This window comes from Salmo salar, chromosome ssa10, assembly GCF_905237065.1.
Source record: "Salmo salar chromosome ssa10, Ssal_v3.1, whole genome shotgun sequence".
Lineage (NCBI taxonomy): Eukaryota > Metazoa > Chordata > Actinopteri > Salmoniformes > Salmonidae > Salmo > Salmo salar.
In genome coordinates, this window is record NC_059451.1 from 49,909,070 (window position 1) to 49,931,211 (window position 22,142).

At 42.8% G+C, this 22,142-nt stretch overlaps 1 protein-coding gene across 3 annotated transcripts in view; it reads left to right on the forward strand.

Annotated features, from left to right (window-relative positions):
• The first annotated feature begins 542 nt into the window (after positions 1–542).
• The window catches only part of LOC106560563 (DENN domain-containing protein 1B), a 259,880-nt gene continuing 238,280 nt past the window's right edge, over positions 543–22,142 (forward strand). For all 3 annotated transcript variants that reach the window (XM_014123560.2, XM_045687897.1, XM_045687898.1), the window contains exons 1-2: positions 543–809; positions 1,381–1,445. In XM_014123560.2, the coding sequence (XP_013979035.2) occupies positions 793–809; positions 1,381–1,445 (82 nt within the window). In that variant the 5' untranslated portion in view covers positions 543–792. The remainder of the gene's footprint in view (positions 810–1,380; positions 1,446–22,142) is intronic.

Here is a 22,142-nt window from a genome sequence, read left to right on the forward strand (position 1 = left end):
ACACACACACACACACAGGCAGGCACAGCCACTGGTTTCAATTTACCCCGGGACACATATAGGCTAACACGGGCTCAATGACTCAGCATCATAGGCTGGACTGCTAAGAGTTGTGTGTGAATTATAGCCTATTTAACGCAACAAATGTGGAACGCATGCATAAGGCCGAAATATATGCCCACAGGAATATCCTCTGCTTTACAACAATCAAAAAGCTCTGGTCATGTTTGTTGTTGTTGTTCATGACGTCAGATCCAGACAGGTAAGTGAAGATGAATAATCTAAAAAAGAACAACCAATGGTGCATTTGCCACTTCCTATAGCCATCACTACTCTTACTTGTGAAGGAGCAGTCCCTATTGCACATGTGTAATACATTTTTTTTTTATGAAATAAACTCAATTACTAAGCATTAACTATGGAACAACATGATAACACCATCAGCTCAGATCAAGGAGAGGGACATGAAATCACCGCTGTTCTGAGGATTTAGGGGGAGGAGGGGACACTCCAAAATGTTTATCAAATGAGGTGACGTCACTAAATCTTTCACAGCCACTTCCTGGTGCTGTTTGTTGTGGAAATACGTGGAACTGAAACAGCCAACTGTACAGATCAGGAACAAGGAAGACACATCGCTACTAGCTAGAATAAATGTTTGAAGCATGCGGTATCAGCGGTAGGTAACAGGCTGAAAGGTGGAAGTAGTTACAGACCTCTCGTTGCTCCGGAACGCAAGCTTGGTCTAGAACAGCAAAGCCGGTGGCGTGAGCTGTCGCGATGTTGTAAACCATGGACAGCAGAATAAAGTAAGACACGGGTTTATTTACTTCTAGACTATACATAACATTGTTTTATAGACCGTTATTAAAAGTGTGAATTGTAATTTATTTCGCTGGCTGTCTGGCATGCTGAGTTAGCATTTGGGTCAGTGTAATGCTGTCAAGTTGCTAAATTAATTTTCATCAAGTAAGCTAAATGAATTAGCCTGCTAACCTCCTATATTTTAGTATTTAACGGTCCTAAAGTAAACAATATAATCTGGTGTCAATATAGACTTTTAGGTACAAGACATTTCCCCCCGAATGTTTGCTGATTTGTCAACAGTAACAGCAACTATAACAATTTTATTTCTCGACCATCAAATGAATCACGCGAGAATTGAATTGTTTGACGTATGGCCAGCACATAGACCGAGCTTGACCGGTGATTCCGCTATATATGAGTTGCTTCATCACTATTTATAACTGTGTCAAACTATGTTGCATAATATGCTGTTGATGTAGGTAGTTTGCAATTGTTGCATACCATAAGTTATGTTTGTACACAGATGTTTATTTTGCTCCCTGCTAAAGTCATCATCTCTCTCCTTTATTACAGCGAGTTTCCCGAGAGGACGTTTGATTTGGTACTACAGGTTGCATGCCCAACATCTGAAAATGAAGGTGGGTAACATAACATGAGCATGTTGATGTGATAAACAACACATCCTTAGTAGGTTTCCCTGGATGGAGAGAGCAATAGACAGATCTGAATATCCTGTCAGTTACTTGGCCTGGTTAGTGTATCTTACACAGTGCCACACTACTACCAAGACACAGTACAAAATGTTGCCTTTATAAACACTGTGCATAACATGTAAATTTAGGTCGTATACTAGCAAAGTCTTAGAGACTGCAGACATTAGTGAGATTTAAACATAATTTCCATGCTCACCAGACATGCCATGAGTCAGCATGTCCACGTTGGTAAAGTAGGCGACAGTGGAGGTGGTGATTATGGTATGTCTGTGGTGTTATTAGGCTTAGCCCTGGACTCCAGGGCTGTTTCACCAGTATAACAGGATATAACATCACTTACAGCAGTCAACAGACTGAGAACTGATGAATATCTAAGGCTAGGTTAAAGGTTGGAATGTTAAATAAATCAAACGTTTTGACATTAGGATCCAGATGCACCCTTTTTCATGTTCTTGTTACTCACCAAATAGCTCAAACCACCATATATATTTTTTTACAACAGTCCACGGTCCAGCAGCAAATCCCAACAGGGAGAGTTTTGTGGGGAAACGCTGAGTTCAGGACATGACCAGCCGGCATCAGCTGTCCGTCTATATGTGACGGTGAAACGTTTCACCAGTAGAACACAACGTGCTTAGAATAACCCAGGAAATGGTTCCGGCCACCGAAGAAAGGTTCCACATTTTCAGTGTAGTAGCCTATGGGAAACACAACAACCTATATTTCACATTGATATCCAATGTCCACCCTTAAGTTGAATATCATGTCAAAAGTGTTGTTGTACATATTACGCCAGCTTTGTCGTTTTCCCCCTCAGTCCTGACGTGAATTAAATAGGTGTTATGTGGATGATTCAATAGTGCAGCTGCTGAACTGACCAGAATAAGGAGGGGAAATTATCCTTGGACGTAACGCTGATATTAGATTTAAAACCAAACTCATAAACCTTGGGCCTGTAGTGTAATAACTGGCTTCCCTCTCATTGATCCAGGGTCAGACTCATATCCGGAGCTAGGTTCCCAGGAGCTCACTGCTTCATTACAGTGCCCTCAGCTCCCATGGAACAACCAAATGCCGGTACCTCATTGGATAAGTGTACTGCTACAACTGAATACTGTCTCCTTATTGTATAGGATAGTTGTTGGGTACAGGAAGTGGGTTATGACGTAGATGGATGGCCATTGGGAGAGGTTGTTATGCTCACAGGAGACCCAGAGAGATCATTATTTGTTGCAAATTGAATCTTGTGGTTTTTGACAGGTTGTTTTAGAGAAATGGGTTTCAGATATCGAAACAGGGAATCAACCACTCTGTGCAATTTTTATCCATTTCCCTTTTCCTTTAAAATTGGCCTAGGTTCTAGTCTATGGGGTGTGTGGAGGGATATGTTTCTTATACCCTGCTGGTTAAGAATGAAATTGGTAAGGTAGATTGTCTTGTGTTAAGATATAATTCAGGTTGATGGATCATGTGGGAACTTGTGATGTGTACTTACAGTTGGCCTGAATAGATTCACTACGTTCCTATGGTAATGCTAAACTCCACTGTGTGCTGTTGACTCGGTTCCTGATGATGTTTGTCTTGTTGTGTGTGTGTGTGGGTGGGAGGATGTGGGGGGGGGGTGCGTGTGGTATCAGATAGTGTTCTTTCTGAGTCATATTGGACAGGCTTTGGCCTAGCCCTGTGAAACCTCCTCTATCACTCACCACAACCCAGCCCTTAAGCTCTACAGTACAAGCATTAGGTATGCTCCCAGCTCTGTGGCATTAGGTATGCTCCCAACCCTGTGGCATTAGGTATGCTCCCGGCCGTGTGGCATTAGGTATGCTCCCGGCCCTGTGGCATTAGGAATGCTCCCGCCCCTGTGGCATTAGGTACGCTCCCGGCCCTGTGGCATTAGGTACGCTCCCGGCCGTGTGGCATTAGGTACGCTCCCGGCCCTGTGGCATTAGGTACGCTCCCGGCCCTGTGGCATTAGGTACGCTCCCGGCCCTGTGGCATTAGGTACGCTCCCGGCCCTGTGGCATTAGGTACGCTCCCGGCCCTGTGGCATTAGGTACGCTCCCGGCCCTGTGGCATTAGGTACGCTCCCAGCCCGCTCCCATTAGGTACGCTCCCGGCCCTGTGGCATTAGGTACGCTCCCGGCCGTGTGGCATTAGGTACGCTCCCGGCCCTGTGGCATTAGGTACGCTCCCGGCCCTGTGGCATTAGGTACGCTCCCGGCCCTGTGGCATTAGGTACGCTCCCGGCCCTGTGGCATTAGGTACGCTCCCGGCCCTGTGGCATTAGGTACGCTCCCGGCCCTGTGGCATTAGGTACGCTCCCGGCCCTGTGGCATTAGGTACGCTCCCGGCCCTGTGGCATTAGGTACGCTCCCAGCCCGCTCCCATTAGGTACGCTCCCAGCCCGCTCCCATTAGGTATACTCCCATCCCTGTAGCATTATGTACCCTTTAGCCATGTAGCTCCCATTCCTGTAGCTCTACAGTACATATTTACATTTACGTCATTTAGCAGACGCTCTTATCCAGAGCGACTTACAAATTGGTGCATTCAACTTATGATATCCAGTAGAACAATCACTTTACAATAGTACACCTATATCTTTTTATTTATTTATTTATTACATTTTTGGGGTGGGGGCGAACAGTTTTGACTGGGCTGAGCGGGAACATACATTCGGTACGCTGCCAAAAGCACCTTGCACACAGCCTTCACATGGCTAAGTACATTTTTAGGGATATAGATTTGATTTCCAATGAGTTTATCATAAAGGGAAATGTTTGAACTAATAGACTAAATAGAGAAGTGGGTCTAGTTTCACCTTTCCAATTTTCGTTCTAGTTTCACCTTTCCATAGTTCAGAATGATAGAAGATTCACTTAAGTGTGTTAACTATATCATGGAAGGTTTGAGTGGGGATTATTATTTACAGTCATGCATGCCTTGGTGTGAGCTGTGAAAATGACGAACATTAAAATAGAATGTTATTTGTGGGCCTAACATTTTCCCCTTACAATTGATAGACCTTTACCCTACATTAAACAGACTAACTGTCGGTACTTTTGTACTCTTCATCGTCCACATCAACCGCCTACCTTAAATATGTTGAGGTGTTTCTCTTGGGCCCGGTAAATTAGGAACCTTGTAGCAGTTATAAGGGCTGAAATGTTTCAGGATGCAGGCTGGTTCAGTTAGCTGGCAGGTTCAGGTTATAGGGAGCTTCAGGATGTAGGATTCAGGGAAGGTTCAGGATGCAGCAAACCTCTGTATTCAATCAAGACTCTTGTTGCAGCCTCATTTCAGCCCCCCCTCAAAATTACCAAGATCAACCTACCAATGAAACATGAAACGGGCGCTTAAAGTCCTGGTACAGTCAAATGTGATTTTCCTGTGTTTTTATACATATTTCCACGCTATGAGGTTGGAATAATACTGTGAAATTGTGGAAAATATGATCATGCCCTTTTTGTGAAGGAGCTGTTTGAAAAGACCGCCTGACATTTCATCCTGTTTAAGGTGTGATGAAGTTTTGGCCTGCTTGTTGACATCACCAGGTGGTACATTGGTTAATAGACAAGAAAGAGTTCAAAATCTCTCTGACCATAACAGCTAGTTTTCAGTTTTCCCCTCTGAAAACAATCACAGTAAGGTACTTAATTGTTACCCAGAAATTATTTGATATTCAGATAAAAATGGTTGCATTGGACCTTTTTTTAAGGCTTATATTATTTTAGCCCCCCCTGGGACATACCACTGTCAAAATTATAATTAAACCACATAACTGGTATTCAATGTAAAAGGCATATTACTAAATCTTTAATTACGTTGTATAATAGTAGTCATAATCAGAACCCATTCAGAAAGGACCCGTTCATTAATTCAAAGTCAACTCATTTATTATAGTAGGTTATTGGTGTCCTGACAGGAAGGCTGTGTATAAACTAGTGGAACGCCCATGCGCTCATAACTTGAAGAGGTAACCACCATTTGACACCGAGGAGCTCCAAGGACAAAACAGCAAACAAACACTTTTGTGGGAAATAAAATGATCTTGTGAGTAAAATGAACATCTCGCCCACTCAGAGGGAAGGAAATGGTAAATGAAATGCAACAATGTATCGTACAAAAATGAAACTGAAATGTCTCTACAATGTTAGAATAAACATTAAGGGAATGAAGTGGTGTGACACTAGCGATTTAGAATATGGAATATAGATTGAACAGAAATCTAGTTTATCTTCAATATCTTGATGAAAAACGAACAAACATTTATAATGCTAAAAAAAAAAGCAGTCAAATGGCTGGAGTTTAGAAAGCGCCCTAGTTGAGAGTAGAGGTCGACCGATTAATCGGAATGGCCGATTAATTAGGGCCGATTTCAAGTTTTCATAACAATCGGTAATCGATTTGCCGTTAAATAATTTTTATTTATTTATTTTGTATTTATTATTATTATTTTTTTAAACCTCTATTTAACTAGGCATGTCAGTTAAAAAACACATTCTTATTTTCAATGACGGCCTAGGAACGGTGGGTTAACTGCCTTGTTCAGGGGCAGAACGACAGATTTTTACCTTGTCAGCTTGGGGATGCAACCTTACGTTAACTAGCCCAACGCTCTAACCACCTGCTTTACGTTGCCAAGGTAAGTTGCTAGCTAGCATTAAACTTATCTTATAAAAAAACAATCAATCAATCATAAACACTAGTTAACTACACATGGTTGATGATATTACTAGTTTATCTAGCCTGTCCTGCTTTGCATATAATTGATGTGGTGCGCATTCGCGAAAAAGGACTGTCTTTGCTCCGACGTGTACCTAACCATAAACATCAATGTCTTTCTTAAAATCAATACACAAGTATATATTTTTAAACCTGCATATTTAGTTAATATTGCCTGTTAACATGAATTTCTTTTAACTAGGGAAAATGTGTCACTTCTCTTGCAAACAGAGACAGGGTATATGCAGCAGTTTGGGCCGCCTGGCTCGTTGCGAACTGAGAAGACTATTTCTTCCTAACAAAGACAGCTGACTTCGCCAAACGGGGGATGATTTAACAAAAGCGCATTTGCAAAAAAAAGCACAATCGTTGCACGACTGTACCTAACCATAAACATCAATGCCTTTCTTAAAATCAATACACAGAAGTATGTATTTTTAAACCTGCATATTTAGCTAAAAGAAATCCAGGTTAGCAGGCAATATTAACCAGGTGAAATTGTGTCAGTTCTCTTGCGTTCGTTGCGCGCAGAATCGGGGTATACAGAATCTGGCTCGTTGCAAACTAATTTGCCAGAATTTTACGGAACTATGAAATAACATTGTAGGTTGTGCGATGTAACAGGAATATTTAGACTTATGGATGCCACCCGTTAGATAAAATACGGAACGGTTCCGTATGTCACTGAAAGAATAATGTTTTCGAGATGATAGTTTCCGGATTTGACCATATTAATGACCTAAGGTTTATTATATTATAGTTAAGTCTATGATTTGATATTTGATAGAGCAGTCTGACTGAGTGGTGCTAGGCAGCAGCAGGCTCGTAATAGTCAAAAGTATATGGTTTAGAGAGAAATAGTTGACGCGTCATAATTCCTGTAATAACTTGCGGCTGAACTTGAAAGGGGTTCCTTCGTTATTTTACCGTTCATGTCTTCCATAGAGAATGTCTTGATCTACTTCAAAAAAGGTCTGTGTTTTGTGCTTAAACCGCCTCGGCGTTTTGAGACCCGTGTAAATCTCACTAGGTAACGTTTGTCAACATATTTTCATAAATCCACTCTACAAATTTTTTTTATCTTCGCTTATATTGATCAGAGTTATATCCTATGGATATCTACACAGTTATACAATTGGCAAGGTGGTGTAAGCCTAAACCAAACACAGACCTTATTTTAAGTTAATCTAAAAATATCCTATGGAATAAATGAAGGAACCGCTTTTCAGATTTTGCTAGAAGGTGTCATGGGAATTATGACTCGCACTTTGGTAGTCAATTCTTACCATGCCCATTATTAAAATAGGATTTCCTGCATATAGAAATTACAGTTTTTGTTTTCAGCATTCATCACAGGTAACTTAAACTCTATTTTTATTATTCAAACAGTTGAGAGTATTTGTCTCCTAAGCAGACTCTTCAGTATCGTTGTCACTTCAGAGCTGTGTATATATATATATATATATATATATATATATCTCAATCAATCATAATATTAATCGGTATCGACTTTTTTGGTCCTCCAATAATCTGTATTGGCGTTGAAAAATCATAATCGGTCGACCTCTAGTTGAGAGACTTGCCCAGTGAGTGCATCTTTGCCACAGGCCTATATAATAGCCTTACCCTTAAAGATTGACAGGAGGTTGTCTATAGGTAGGCCGAGGTGTGTACCATTTTCTCTCAACAGCGGTTACCCTCACCACATCCTGACAGAGTAGGCTACTTACTCGCACTGCTGCCTACCACTGCCTACTCTGCAAGTCTGTTAACACAGGGGAGTTCCCTGCCTTGGCCTCTTTCTATGGCAGGGAGAGGAGAACGATTGTTCTGAAGTAGTCTTTGAAGTCAGATACAGTATATCATCACAGTGGTACCAGCCTGTTTAAGCAGACTAGATATTTCACACCTTCCTACAACTATGTCTGTTCTCTGTTGTAGGCTCATGTGTCAACACCATCCCTTAACACCTTCCATTTATAGTAGCATCACTAGGCCAGAGTGGGAGGCGGCCAACTTCAGGACAGTGGGTTTGATCTGATGCAGGTTTCACATTGATTGAGCTGACATTTTGGCCAAAAGGGTGTGTGTGTGTGTGTGTGTGTGTGTGTGTGTGGGGGGGGGGGAATTCAAGTGTTGATGAGGCTATAGCCTAACCATCACTAAACACACAGTGTATGTTGCTGTTGGTCTAGTCTGAACACGAGTAGGGTTATTACCGCCACACTGGCGGTCATGAGTCATGATGGCAGTCAAATTCCACGTAATCGTTTAGTCACGGTAATTAGACTTCTCCAAGCTCTGATGCTGCTGATGGTCATTAGTAGCCTACCAAACTTGATAACTGCCTGGTACTCAGCACTCTATTATCCCTCCATCAGGTCCTAATGGCCTGGTACTCTGGCCTCTATTGTCCCTCCATCAGATCCTAATGGTGTGGTAGTCAGGGCTCTATTGTCCCTCCATCAGGTCCTAAAGGCCTGGTACTCAAGGCTCTATTGTCCCTCCATCAGGTCCTAATGGTCTGGTAGTCAGGGCTCTATTGTCCCTCCATCAGGTCCTAAAGGCCTGGTACTCAAGGCTCTATTGTCCCTCCATCAGGTCCTATTGGTCTGGTAGTCAGGGCTCTATTGTCCCTCTAACCACTCTGACATAAATACAATAGAAAATCAAATCAAACACTTCATGAGAGCTCATGTTGTGCAACATTTCTATAGGCTGTGCAGTTGCGCGAAAACAAAATTGGCCTCTCTCTTAAGAAGAGAAGGATTCCATCAGCTTTCTATAGGCTAGGCCAACTACACTGCTCAAAAAAATAAAGGGAACATTAAACAACACAATGTAACTCCAAGTCAATCACACTTCTGTGAAATCAAACTGTCCACTTAGGAAGCAACACTGATTGACAATACATTTCACATGCTGTTGTGCAAATGGAATAGACAACAGGTGGAAATTATAGGCAATTAGCAAGACACCCCCAATAAAGGAGTGGTTCTGCAGGTGGGGACCACAGACCACTTCTCAGTTCCTATGCTTCCTGGCTGATGTTTTGGTCACTTTTGAATGCTGGCGGTGCTTTCACTCTAGTGGTAGCATGAGACGGAGTCTACAACCCACACAAGTGGCTCAGGTAGTGCAGCTCATCCAGGATGGCACATCAATGCGAGCTGTGGCAAGAAGGTTTGCTGTGTCTGTCAGCGTAGTGTCCAGAGCATGGAGGCGCTACCAGGAGACAGGCCAGTACATCAGGAGACGTGGAGGAGGCCGTAGGAGGGCAACAACCCAGCAGCAGGACCGCTACCTCCGCCTTTGTGCAAGGAGGAGCAGGAGAAGCACTGCCAGAGCCCTGCAAATTGACCTCCAACAGGCCACAAATGTGCATGTGTCTGCTCAAACGGTCAGAAACAGACTCCATGAGGGTGGTATGAGGGCCCGACGTCCACAGGTGGGGGTTGTGCTTACAGCCCAACACCGTGCAGGACGTTTGGCATTTGCCAGAGAACACCAAGATTGGCAAATTCGCTACTGGCGCCCTGTGCTCTTCACAGATGAAAGCAGGTTCACACTGAGCACATGTGACAGACGTGACAGAGTCTGGAGACGCCGTGGAGAACGTTCTGCTGCCTGCAACATCCTCCAGCATGACCGGTTTGGCGGTGGGTCAGTCATGGTGTGGGGTGGCATTTCTTTGGGGGGCCGCACAGCCCTCCATGTGCTCGCCAGAGGTAGCCTGACTGCCATTAGGTACCGAGATGAGATCCTCAGACCCCTTGTGAGACCATATGCTGGTGCGGTTGGCCCTGGGTTCCTCCTAATGCAAAACAATGCTAGACCTCATGTGGCTGGAGTGTGTCAGCAGTTCCTGCAAGAGGAAGGCATTGATGCTATGGACTGGCCCGCCCGTTCCCCAGACCTGAATCCAATTGAGCACATCTGGGACATCATGTCTCGCTCCATCCACCAACGCCACGTTGCACCACCGACTGTCCAGGAGTTGGCGGATGGAGGCCACACACACTACTGAGCCTCATTTTGACTTGTTTTAAGGACATTACATCAAAGTTGGATCAGCCTGTAGTGTGGTTTTCCACTTTAATTTTGAGTGTGACTCTAAATCCAGACCTCCATGGGTTGATAAATTGGATTTCCATTGATTATTTTTGTGTGATTTTGTTGTCAGCATATTCAACTATGTAAAGACAAAAGTATTTAATAAGATTATTTCTTTCATTCAGATCTAGGAAGTGTTGTTTTAAGTGTTCCCTTTATTTTTTTGAGCAGTATATATTTATTTCCCAGCTTTCAGAATATTTAGCACATAGCTTATATTTACAACAGGAGTATTGCTTACCTGGCTGGCATGAAAATTAACCACGGGGGAAAGTGTCTTCCATTTTCTATTTAAGTGCATAGATGACATGTATTTTTTTTGAGACAGGTGCGTGATAATGGTCCATTTTAAATCCAAACAAATTTCACACATGTTATTTAGTATACGTAAAGACAAGATTAAATGAAGAATAGTCTGATGGCTGACAATATTAGCCTATCACTTGTGAATGATGCCCAGCATAAGAAACAATGCCTTTTTTTTCTCTCACCACTTTTTCAAATCATGGTTGCACACCTCATGTAGCTTAGCCTATAGGCCTATCTGTTTTGATAAGGTTAGTATCACACCTCATGTAGCTTAGCCTATCAAAGCAGATAGGCCTATAAGGTTAGTATCACACCTCATGTAGCCAAATAACTTCTTCAAATTAAGCACATTAATCCGCTTTACAAGGGGTGTAGAGCCTAACTGGCATTTAGAAGCAGCGCGTGAGTTTTAGGGAAGATTGGGGAAAATTATTTTCACCATAAAAATGCACCTTTATAATAAAAGCATTACATACATCATTGCATTTGTGGTCACTTTTGATAATGGTGTTTTCCAGCTAATGGAACATTCAGCTTATAGCCTGCTGCAGTTTGCGCGCTTCTGTGCGTATAATGTGAAGAAATAACCTAATAGTTCATCAACATTTTAAGCTCAACGTTCTGATCTGTTGCATCAGCCACATTGCGTACATTTAAAAAAAAAAAAAGTATGCTAGTGGTTGTATTAATTTCGGATCTCTGGCATCCCACAACTGTCCCAGACTACAGTCGTGGCCAAAAGTTTTGAGAATGACACAAATATTAATTTTCACAAAGTCTGCTGCCTCAGTTTGTATGATGGCAATTTGCAAATACTCCACAATGTTATGAAGAGTGATCAGTTGAATTGCAATTAATTGCAAAGTCCCTCTTTACCATGCAAATGAACTGAATCCCCCAAAAAACATTTCCACTGCATTTCAGCCCTGCCACAAAAGGACCACCTGACATCATGATTCTCTCGTTAACACAGGTGTGAGTGTTGATGAGGACAAGGCTGGAGATCACTCTATCATGCTGATTGAGTTCGAATGACAGACTGGAAGCTTCAAAAGGAGGGTGGTGCTTGGAATCATTGTTCTTCCTCTGTCAACCATGGTTACCTGCAAGGAAACACATGCCGTCATCATCACTTTGCACAAAAAGGGCTTCACAGGCAAGGATATTGCTGCCAGTAAGATTGCACCTAAATCAACAATTTATCGCATCATCAAGGAGAGTGGTTCAATTGTTGTGAAGAAGGCTTCAGGGCACCCAAGAAAGTCCAGCAAGCGCCAGGACCGTCTCCTAAAGTTGATTCAGCTGCGGGATCGGGGCACCACCAGTACAGAGCTTGCTCAGGAATGGAAGCAGGCAGGTGTGAGTGCATCTGCACGCACAGTGAGGTGAAGACTTTTGGAGGATGGCCTGGTGTCAAGAAGGGCAGCAAAGAAGCCACTTCTCTCCAGGAAAACATCAGGGACAGACTGATATTCTGCAGAAGGTACAGGGATTGGACTGCTGAGGACTGGGGTAAAGTCATTTTCTCTGACGATTCCCCTTTCTGATTGTTTGGGGCATCCGGAAAAAAAGCTTGTCCAGAGAAGACAAGGTGAGCGCTACCATCAGTCCTGTGTCATGCCAAAAGTAAAGCATCCTGAGACCATTCATGTGTGGGGTTGCTTCTCAGCCAAGGGAGTGGGCTCCCTCACAATTTTGCCAAAGAACACAGCCATGAATAAGGAATGGTACCAACACATCCTCCGAGAGCAACTTCTCCCAACCATCCAGGAACAGTTTGGTGACGAACAATGCCTTTTCCAGCATGATGGAGCACCTTGCCATAAGGCAAATGTGATAACTAAGTGGCTCAGGGAACAAAACATCGATATTTTGGGTCCATGGCCAGGAAACTCCCCAGACCTTAATCCCATTGAGAACTTGTGGTCAATCCTCAAGAGGCGCGTGGACAAACAAAAACCCACAAATTCTGACAAACTCCAAGCATTGATTATGCAAGAATGGGCTGCCATCAGTCAGGATGTGGCCCAGAAGTTAATTGACAGCATGCCAGGGCGGATTGCAAAGGTCTTGAAAAAGAAGGGTCAACACTGCAAATATTGACTCCTTGCATCAACTTCATGTAATTGTCAATATAAGCCTTTGACACTTATGAAATGCTTGTAATTATACTTCAGTATTCCATAGTAACATCTGACAAAAATATCTGAAGACACTGAAGCAGCAGACTTGGTGAAAATTAATATTTGTGTCATTCTCAAAACTTTTGGCCAAGACTATATGTTGGAATATTTATTTTTCCCACAGAATATAAGGGGTCAACTTTTGTACTATTGGGGATAGTAGATTGACATAGGCTAATGCTTTTGCTGTTCGTTAGGCCTACTCATCAGCTATTCAAAGGGCTACCCAGACCCCTCTTTTATGCTGCTGCTACTCTCTGTTTGTAATCTATGTGCAGTCACTTTAACTCTACCTACATGTTCATATTACCTCAATTACCTCGACAAACCGGTGCCCCCGCACATTGACTCTGTACCGGTACCCGCTGTATATAGCCTCGCTTGTTATTTTACTGCTGTTGTTTAATTATTTGTTACTTTTATTTTCAATTTTTTACTAAAAACTTATTAACACATTTTTCTTAACTTCTTAAAGCATTGTTGGTTAGGGGCTTGTAAGTAAGCATTTCACTGTAAGGGCTACGCCTGTTATATTTGGCGCATGTGACAAATTTGATTTGATTTGTTGGCTGAAAGTAAATGTGGACAGTTCTTCCAATATCTTCACCTCAGTATGCACCTCAGAATTGGATAAGGACGCGCGCATTTGCGTCCCCGATGTGTCGGTCTTCACTTGTAGCCTGTGAGAAAGACACAATCATGTGTTGAAGAGCCATGTGATTGAGAGGTGCTTAGGAGCGTGCAGCACTCCGGGAGAAAGGCACAACGCAGCACTCCAGGCCAAGGGTACAACGGCCACGGGCCGTAAAAGGCATGGATGTTTTTAGGGTGCATTATGGCCACACAAAGGGGATGCCACCGTGAAATTTGAGGCATTATCAAGTGCTTGTCAAATTGTGAATGAGAGACCGATGAAGTGTGTACAGCCTGCACAAAAAACAAAACAGAGCTCCTGACTTTCAAGTTACTTTTTTCAAATCATCATTAGAGTCGCATCATGCAACCTTACAATGTAATACAAATCTAAACATATAGCCCAACGTTTGTAGAACAACTAAAGTTACATTAATTACTCTAAATTAAGAATATAGGAGTACCTATTTCTTTGTTAACCGCTCAACACAGAATAGCCACTCCCTCAAATCGTTTGGCGAAATTATAATTTCTGTTTAATTCAGCTTTGTTCAATTGTATTCTTCATACTCTAAAATAATGCCACAGAATTCTACGCAGATCTTGTCTGCTAAATGAACTAGTGGAGCCCTTAGTCAAATGGCATAGCCAGATCAGGACCTAACATAAGGACAACTCAGAGAATGCTATTCCTCTGAAATAGACTACATTTTCTTCATATTATGTTCCTTTAGACTTGTCTAAAAATAAATAATGGATTTATTGTGAAGGTGTAGGCTATATTACATGGGTTTATTAGACTGTAGATGTTCCAAAGGTCTGCATCAGTGGCTTGTAGGCTGTGCGTGGAAGCCAGGAGATGCTAAATGTTTTTATGTTAATTAACAGTCAATTACCGTGAGACCGACAGTTATTTGCTTGACGATCACCGGCTGACGAAATTTCGTGACCGCCACAGCCCTAAACATGTGCACAGCTCTGTATGACATGGAGACACAAAAACACACAGCCAACCTACAATATGTACACAGAGTAGCCTACAATATGTACACAGAGTAGCCTACAATATGTACACAGAGTAGCCTATTTACACACAAGTGAGAATAATAAAGGATTGGAATTCGAACTCTTTTCACAAGTGCTGTATTGTACTGTATTAGTCTAACTCACACCATCCACCTCCCAGTGGTAGAGCACAGCACAGCTATCAGGGTTTCATTAGAGGCCTGAGAGCAGTCTTCTGCAGTACAGCCTTCTCGATCAACTTAACAGTCAGCTCTTAACTCTGGATGCTGTACTTTCTTCAATATGGATTTGGAGTTATAACATTTAGGGTTATACAATGTAATGTTATATAATTTTAGCATTATACAATGTAACATAACATTTAGGGGAGCAATGGCACAGTGTTGACTGGTTTCATTCTTACGATGCAAGAATTTATGTAAAATTAATGTAAACATTGTAAGAATGAATGCGATATCCTCTGAAAAAGTTTTGTCCTGTAGAGATTTAATTGAACAATGAGCATGACACTGAAACGCGTCTGAGCATGTCATCAACAGCTTTTAGGATAGTGACATCCTGTTGATTGCTCATGGACTATCCTAGAGTCATTAGCTCAGGCCATTATTTACAAGGATTCAGTAACCCATTCTTTATAGTGATTTCAACTGTGGAGACAGAAATGTTGTTTGTGATTCCGTAGAGTTATCATCAGGGCTCAACATTCATGTAAATTAAAAGGTGGGCAACTTGGGCATGCAACAGAATTTGAATTAGCCTACAACTCAAATGTGTCATTATGGACAGAAGAACTTTATGCTCAGATTGAAGCAGAGACTTTGGGTCAAGCCTTAGCTATAGAAGTTAGCCAAACCTGGCCAAATTCTTTCTATGACGTTGTTGATGATTCCTTTGCTTTCCCCAGCAGGCCTACAGAGAGCTACCCTCTCTGCCCTGCTCAGTTCTCTTGGCTCAGAGCACCGTGGATGCCCATGGCCAAGCAGGCAGGCAGTGAGCTGAGCTAGCTACCGTCGGCTCCCAGAGAGCGTGACTGGCATGCTAGCTAGCGCTCTGCTACATAAAGCCATATTGATGCGTTTTGCAGGGCCCAGCCAAGCTAGCAGATGTTGCTAGCGGAGCGGTGCCAACTAACGGCAGTAGGTGGGGACAGATGCTACCTGTCCTTGCCGCTCGCTCCAGCCGCTCGCTCCCGCTAACAAAGCTATAAAGTTAGTAGATCAGCATATCAATTTTGCAACTGCACTCATGCTGCAATTAGCTGAACACTTTGCTGTTGTGACAAAAACACAACACCAGTCAATGGCTTTATCAGTCATGGATTCCATTTATGGATTGTTGGTTTCTGTGTGAGGCGGTGGAACTGAAACAGTCGTGTCCCATCAAGTAATGTGTCTTGTTCCAATGAATTATTGACCAAAATTCATGTACCTCAGATGGTCCTTCACTGGTAATACTGAAGTTAACACTGAATTGCGCTACTTGTGGTGATTAGATTGGTGGCTGGATTGATATTGATGCGCTCTTTCTATCCTCCGTAGACTTGAGCTGAGGAACCAGACAGCCGTAATAACAGTGTGGCGTTTGTTTCAGATGCCCTCCTAACTTCACTCGTACCATGCACCAATTATGAGTCACAGCTTTTGTTCTTATTCCACAGAACATTCTCTCAGCGCGACCCCGAGGTCTCAGAAGATCACCTCCTGCCAGCTAGTTAGCTGGCTACGTAGCTTCCTGCCTACCTGCCTCCCTCTTCCCTGCCTCCCTTTCTCCCACCTCCCTGCCTCCTGCCCTACTCCTTCCTCCATCCCTTCTTCACCTCTTTCCTCTTCCCTCCCTTTTCCCCCTCCTCCCTGCTCACTGCTCCCCTCCCCCCTCCCTCTGCTCCCTCCACCCTTCTCCCTCATCCTGCTGCCTCCCTTCTCCCCATCCTCCTTCCTCCCTGCTCTCCTCCTCCCTCCTACTGTATCACACCCTCAAACACTGCTGTGATATTATTACTCTCCACAGATAATATGCATCTTTCTCTTTTCTCCGCCCTCCTCCGCTCTTCCGGCGTATTCACCCTGCAAAACGCCCGCATGGTAGAACTTTTAGAAAAGGTTGAACGGTGACATTCTGCAAAAATGACACTTTTGGTCCTTGACCTCCCGCGTGGTGGTTCTGCATTTTGATTGGCTGTTGGCCGCGTGGTGAGGTTGCAGCAGGCTCACACCCAGGCAGGAGGCCATTGGAGGAGCAGCAGATGCCACGGTAACAAGGAGGGTGTTGATTGGTTATTAAAGAGGCCACACTTCTCTCTCTCACACACACACACACACACTCTCTCTCACACTCCTGGAGAACCCCTGGATCTCACACCTGTTTCTTTCTCTCTCTCTTGTTCTTTCTCTTTCTGACTCTCTTTTCCTCTCACACTCTCCTTTCTGTTAAATTATCTTCCATGTAGAGGGCAAAATATAATCTAGCTTGTTTTTTTTTCATGTTGAACTGAGGAAGTCTGATCAGAACTTCATAACTTCCCTGCTATGAAATGTAATGACCTCATGAGAAGTCCCCTTCTACACCCTGTATGACTGCACGTTATGTTATCACTGAGTGTCCAACTCTGAGCAGTCGTCTGCATCTCATTCTGTTTGCCTTGCTCTTTGTCTGCGTTGTTCAGCTAATTTGTAGCTCCCTCCGATCTGTCACTCAGACTTTGAGACTTGGTAGAGTCCTGGGTCCTGCTATTTTGGACTGTAGAGAGACAGACCGCAGGGTGGACATTACTGGGCACTGAGGGATAGGCCCCTGGCTGCTTGGCAGCCCTGTAGCTGTCTGTCTTGCCAATCTGTCTGTCTGGCAACTGAAGAGAAACTAGTCTCTGGTTATCCTCTGCTTACTCTCTCTCTCTCTCTCTCTCTCTCTCTCTCTCTCTCTCTCTCTCTCGCTCTCTTGCTCTCTCTCTTGCGCGCTCTCTTGCGCGCTCTCTCTCTCTCTCTCTCTTGCGCTCTCTCTCTCTCTCTTGCGTGCGCTCTCTCTCTCTCTCTCTCTCTCTCTCTGAAGATTAATTGTAGTGAAGGGGACAGACAGCCCCTACAGGGGTAGATAGAGAGGTCACTGGGACGTTCAGGTGGTATGACCCTCGTCCACCTGCCTCAGGACAGCAGTGGACTAGCCTGCTCTGCCCTTCCCTAAGAGAGGGACACAGTGGTAGGGCTAGTGACAGAGAGTGGTAGGGAGAAGAGAGGAACAGGGATTTGCTGATGGCAGTGGTATGTCATTCTGAGAAGTGGCATACTGTGGTAGTCATGGCTGTGTTTTTCCTTCCACTGATGAATTACTGGAAACTGTCTTGTCTGTCTTGTCTGTCTTGTCTGTCTCTGTCTTGTCTGCGTCTGGTCTTGGTCTTGTCTTGTCTTGTCTTGTCTTGTCTGGTCTGGTCGGCAGCTAGAAATAGTGGTTCTTCATCCCTTTTCTGAAAGAGGGTTGCGTAGGGACCTGATCAATAATTAATATGATGATTTTGATGGATGGAGATTCACACTGCCTCATCCCTCTCTCTCTCATCCTCATTTTATCCTGTCAATCAGCACAGTGATTATGTGCACATCATTTCTCACCTTAAAACCAACTAACACATGAATTTGGGGGTTAGGGGAAGTGGAAGTTTTCTTGTAGTGAAAATGGAAATAAAAGGTGTTTCTTTATTAGGCCTAGACTAATAATTACGACAACTCCAATGCATTTCCATTGCGTTGCTTTATTTCATTCCGTTTGCTGGTACAAGACCAGTTGAATATGCAATGATTTGAAAAGCTCTTTGTTGACATGTTGTGTTGGTGGAGAATCGATAACCAGGAAGTATGTGTAACTGGTCGGCAGCAGATGGCTGTTTTTAAACCAGGGTTTCCGCCACCTATAATCCTTCCTGTCTAAAGAACAATGACTGGTTGGCTGTTATAAAGGTAGTACTGATGTGGTCTACTTTACCAGTGAACAGAATGTAATGTGTAAATGTAGTGTTGGAGAATATTGTTCTTTCTCCATATCAAACATTTTTTTCAGTTAACTGACAGGGTTTTGACAGGGTTTTGTGTTGAGTCTGCTGCTAGGGGCTAGACCTATGACTACTACTTGTCATATTGAAACTTGAACATCTTCAGCAACTTGAAACAGCCTAAAGGCTGCTGCACACTAGGTTGGGTTTGCTCCTAGCAGAACTCGGCTCGGCGAAGCCAATGTCTGTACCAGCCTGGTCTCATAGACTAGACGTAACAAAGTAAATGTATATCCGGGACACTCAAATTAGTATGATGTGTTATGTTTGCTATGGTTACATAAAACACAAGGTTACTTAAAGCAAAACAAAAGTTGGGTGGGCGTATAACGCGAACGTCTTGCAACTCAAAGGTTGTGCGTTCAAATCTCATCACGGACAACTTTAGCATTTTAGCTAATTAACCTCTATGGGCTAGGTGGGACGCTTGCGTCCCACCTACTCAACAGCCAGTTGAATCCTGTGGCGCGTTATTCAAATCCTTAGATATGCTATTACTTCAATTTTTCAAAAATATGACTATTTTACACCATTTTAAAGATAAGACTCTCGTTAATCTAACCACACTGTCCGATTTCAAAAAGGCTTTACAACGAAAGCAAAACATTAGATTATGTCAGCAGAGTACCCAGACAGAAATAATCAGACACCCATTTTTCAAGCTAGCATATAATGTCACATAAACCCAAACCACAGCTAAATGCAGCACTAACCTTTGATGATCTTCATCAGATGACAACCCTAGGACATATGTTATACAATACATGCATGTTTTGTTCAATCAAGTTCATATTTATATCAAAAACCAGCTTTTTACATTAGCATGTGACTAGCATGTGACTAGCATTCCCACCGAACACTGCCGGTGAATTTACTAAATTACTCACGATAAACGTTCACAAAAAGCATAACAATTATTTTAAGAATTATAGATACAGAACTCCTCTATGCACTCGCTATGTCCGATTTTAAAATAGCTTTTCGGTGAAAGCACATTTTGCAATATTCTCAGTAGATAGCCCGGCATCACAGGGCTAGCTATTTAGACACCCAGCAGGCTTAGCACTCATCAAAGTCAGATTTACTATAAGAAAAATGTTCTTACCTTTGTTGTCTTCGTCAGAATGCACTCCCAGGACTTCTACTTCAATAACAAATGTTGGTTTGGTCCAAAATAATCCATCGTTATATCCAAACAGCGGCGTTTTGTTCGTGCGTTCTAGACACTATCTTAAAGGCTAAATAAGGGTGACGAGCATGGCGCAATTCGTGACAAAAGAATTCTAAATATTCCATTACCGTACTTCAAAGCATGTCAACCGCTGTTTAAAATCTATTTTTATGCCATTTTTCTCATAAAAAAGCGATAATATTCCGACCGGGAATCTGCGTTTAGATAAACAGACAAAGGAAAAGAAACCATTTGGTCGAAGCGGGCACGCGCCTAAGCCCATAGTACTCTGAGTGACCACTTGCCAAAAGCGATAAAGTGTTTCAGCCAGAGCCTGCCTCGATATCGTTCAACGTTTTCCCGGGCTCTGAGACCCTATGGAAGACGTAGGAAGTGTCACGTTATTGCACAGATCCTGAGTCTTCAATAAAAAGAGCCAAGATGAAACACTACTTCTCAGACAGGCCACTTCCTGCTTGAAATCTTCTCAAGTTTTGGCCTGCCATAGGAGTTCTGTTATACTCACAGACACCATTCAAACAGTTTTAGAAACTTTAGGGTGTTTTCTATCCAAAGCCAATAATTATATGCATATTCTAGTTACTGGGCAGGAGTAGTAACCAGATTAAATCGGGTACGTTTTTTATCCAGCCGTGCAAATACTGCCCCTTAACAGCTTTGCAACTACTTAGCATGTTAGAATCCTTCCCCTCTTTTTTCCACTAATTGCTCTTTTGACCAATCACATCAGATCTTTTCACATCAGATATTTTTCAGAGTGGATCTGATTGGTCAAAAGACCAATAAGTGGAAGAAAAAAATCAGAATTGGGGTACCTGTGTAAACACAGCCAAGAATCTTTATCCTCTTGTGCATTTGCATTATTAGTGTCTAAGAAATTCTGGTCATGTATTGTGATTCTGTATGGTTCAGTTGGTAGCACTTTGACAATTGCAGCAGCAGGATAGTGGGTTCGATTCCCGGGGTCACCAATACGTAAAATATAGGCACGCATGACTGTAAGTCGCATGGGACAAATCAAATTCTTTGTTCACATACACATATGTAGCAGATGTTATTGCTGGTGTAGCGAAATGCTTGTGTTCTTACTGCAGCTCCAACATTGCAGTAGTATCTAACAACGATTCACTACAATACACACACATCTAAAAGTATGGAATTAAGAAATATATAAATATTAGATTGAGCAATGTTGGAGTGGCATTGACTAAAATACATATGAGATGAGTAAAGCAGTATGTAAACATTATTTAAACATTATTAAAATGACTAGTGTTCCCTTATTAAAGTGACCAGTGATTCCATGTCCATGTATATAGGGCAGCAGCCTCTAAGGTGCAGGGTTGGGTAACCGGGTGGAAGCCGGCTAGTGATGGATATTTAACAGTCTGATGGCCTTAAGATAGAAGCTGTTTTTCAGTCCCCCCCCCAAAAAAAAAAAAAACTTTTTAATGAGCGTCTGTTAAGTGGCATTATTATTTTCAGGGGTTGGAACCAAAATTATTTTAACATGCGTTTCCCAAAATGTCGTTGAGGCATGTGTTGATGTTGATAGGATGGAAAGAAAGGGGGTGCTGCTCTCAGGTCAGTTTTCTCCATTCTAATCTTTCCTTAGAATTATTTCACTTTACTGATGACAGATCAGCTCCTAGAGATAGATTACCACCTACGGCTGCAAATATTAAGGTATGCTTATTCTAATGCTTACCCAATAAAAATGCACAAAACCACCAATATGGCACATCATTGCGCACATGTTAGGCTACACATCATGAAATATATTGAGACAAATTACAGACAGTAGCCTACAAGTAGCAACATTTATTGACATGAAATGTATTTCAATATGATTGAAATGGGCCTATAGCCTACTGTTGATCTTAATGCAGTCATGTCGGTTTTCATTTGAAGCATCTTTTTATACGTCGCTTGTTTGTATCAATTGCACAGACATTTGCAACTTTGTTCTGAAGTTATCGGCGGTCACAGAAGGATAAACCATGTTTTTCTTTGTTTAGCAGAGATCTCCTGTGTCGAAAGTGATGCGGGAGGGCAAAAATGCATCTAACGAGTGGTCTGAGGCAGTTTTCAATTGCAACGGTAATAACGAGGGTTTTGGCGAACAGCTCAGAGATTTAACGATGCTCCTACGAAGGTTCTAACAATGAACTTAGCCTTAAGTTGCTTTCGGGAAACCGGGCCAACTTGTTATGGAGTGGGCAAGCTGTTTACATGCATTGGACAGGCAAGTGTAGGGCGTGAGATTTGACTGAAATTTGTGGGTGGGGAGAGAGCGAGAGTGGGTGGAGGAGGAAGAGTCTTGGCTTGAAGCACTTGGCACCTTGTTGTTAGGCATTTTCTGAATTAGGCCCACAGAATTATACGTATGGAGGAGCAGA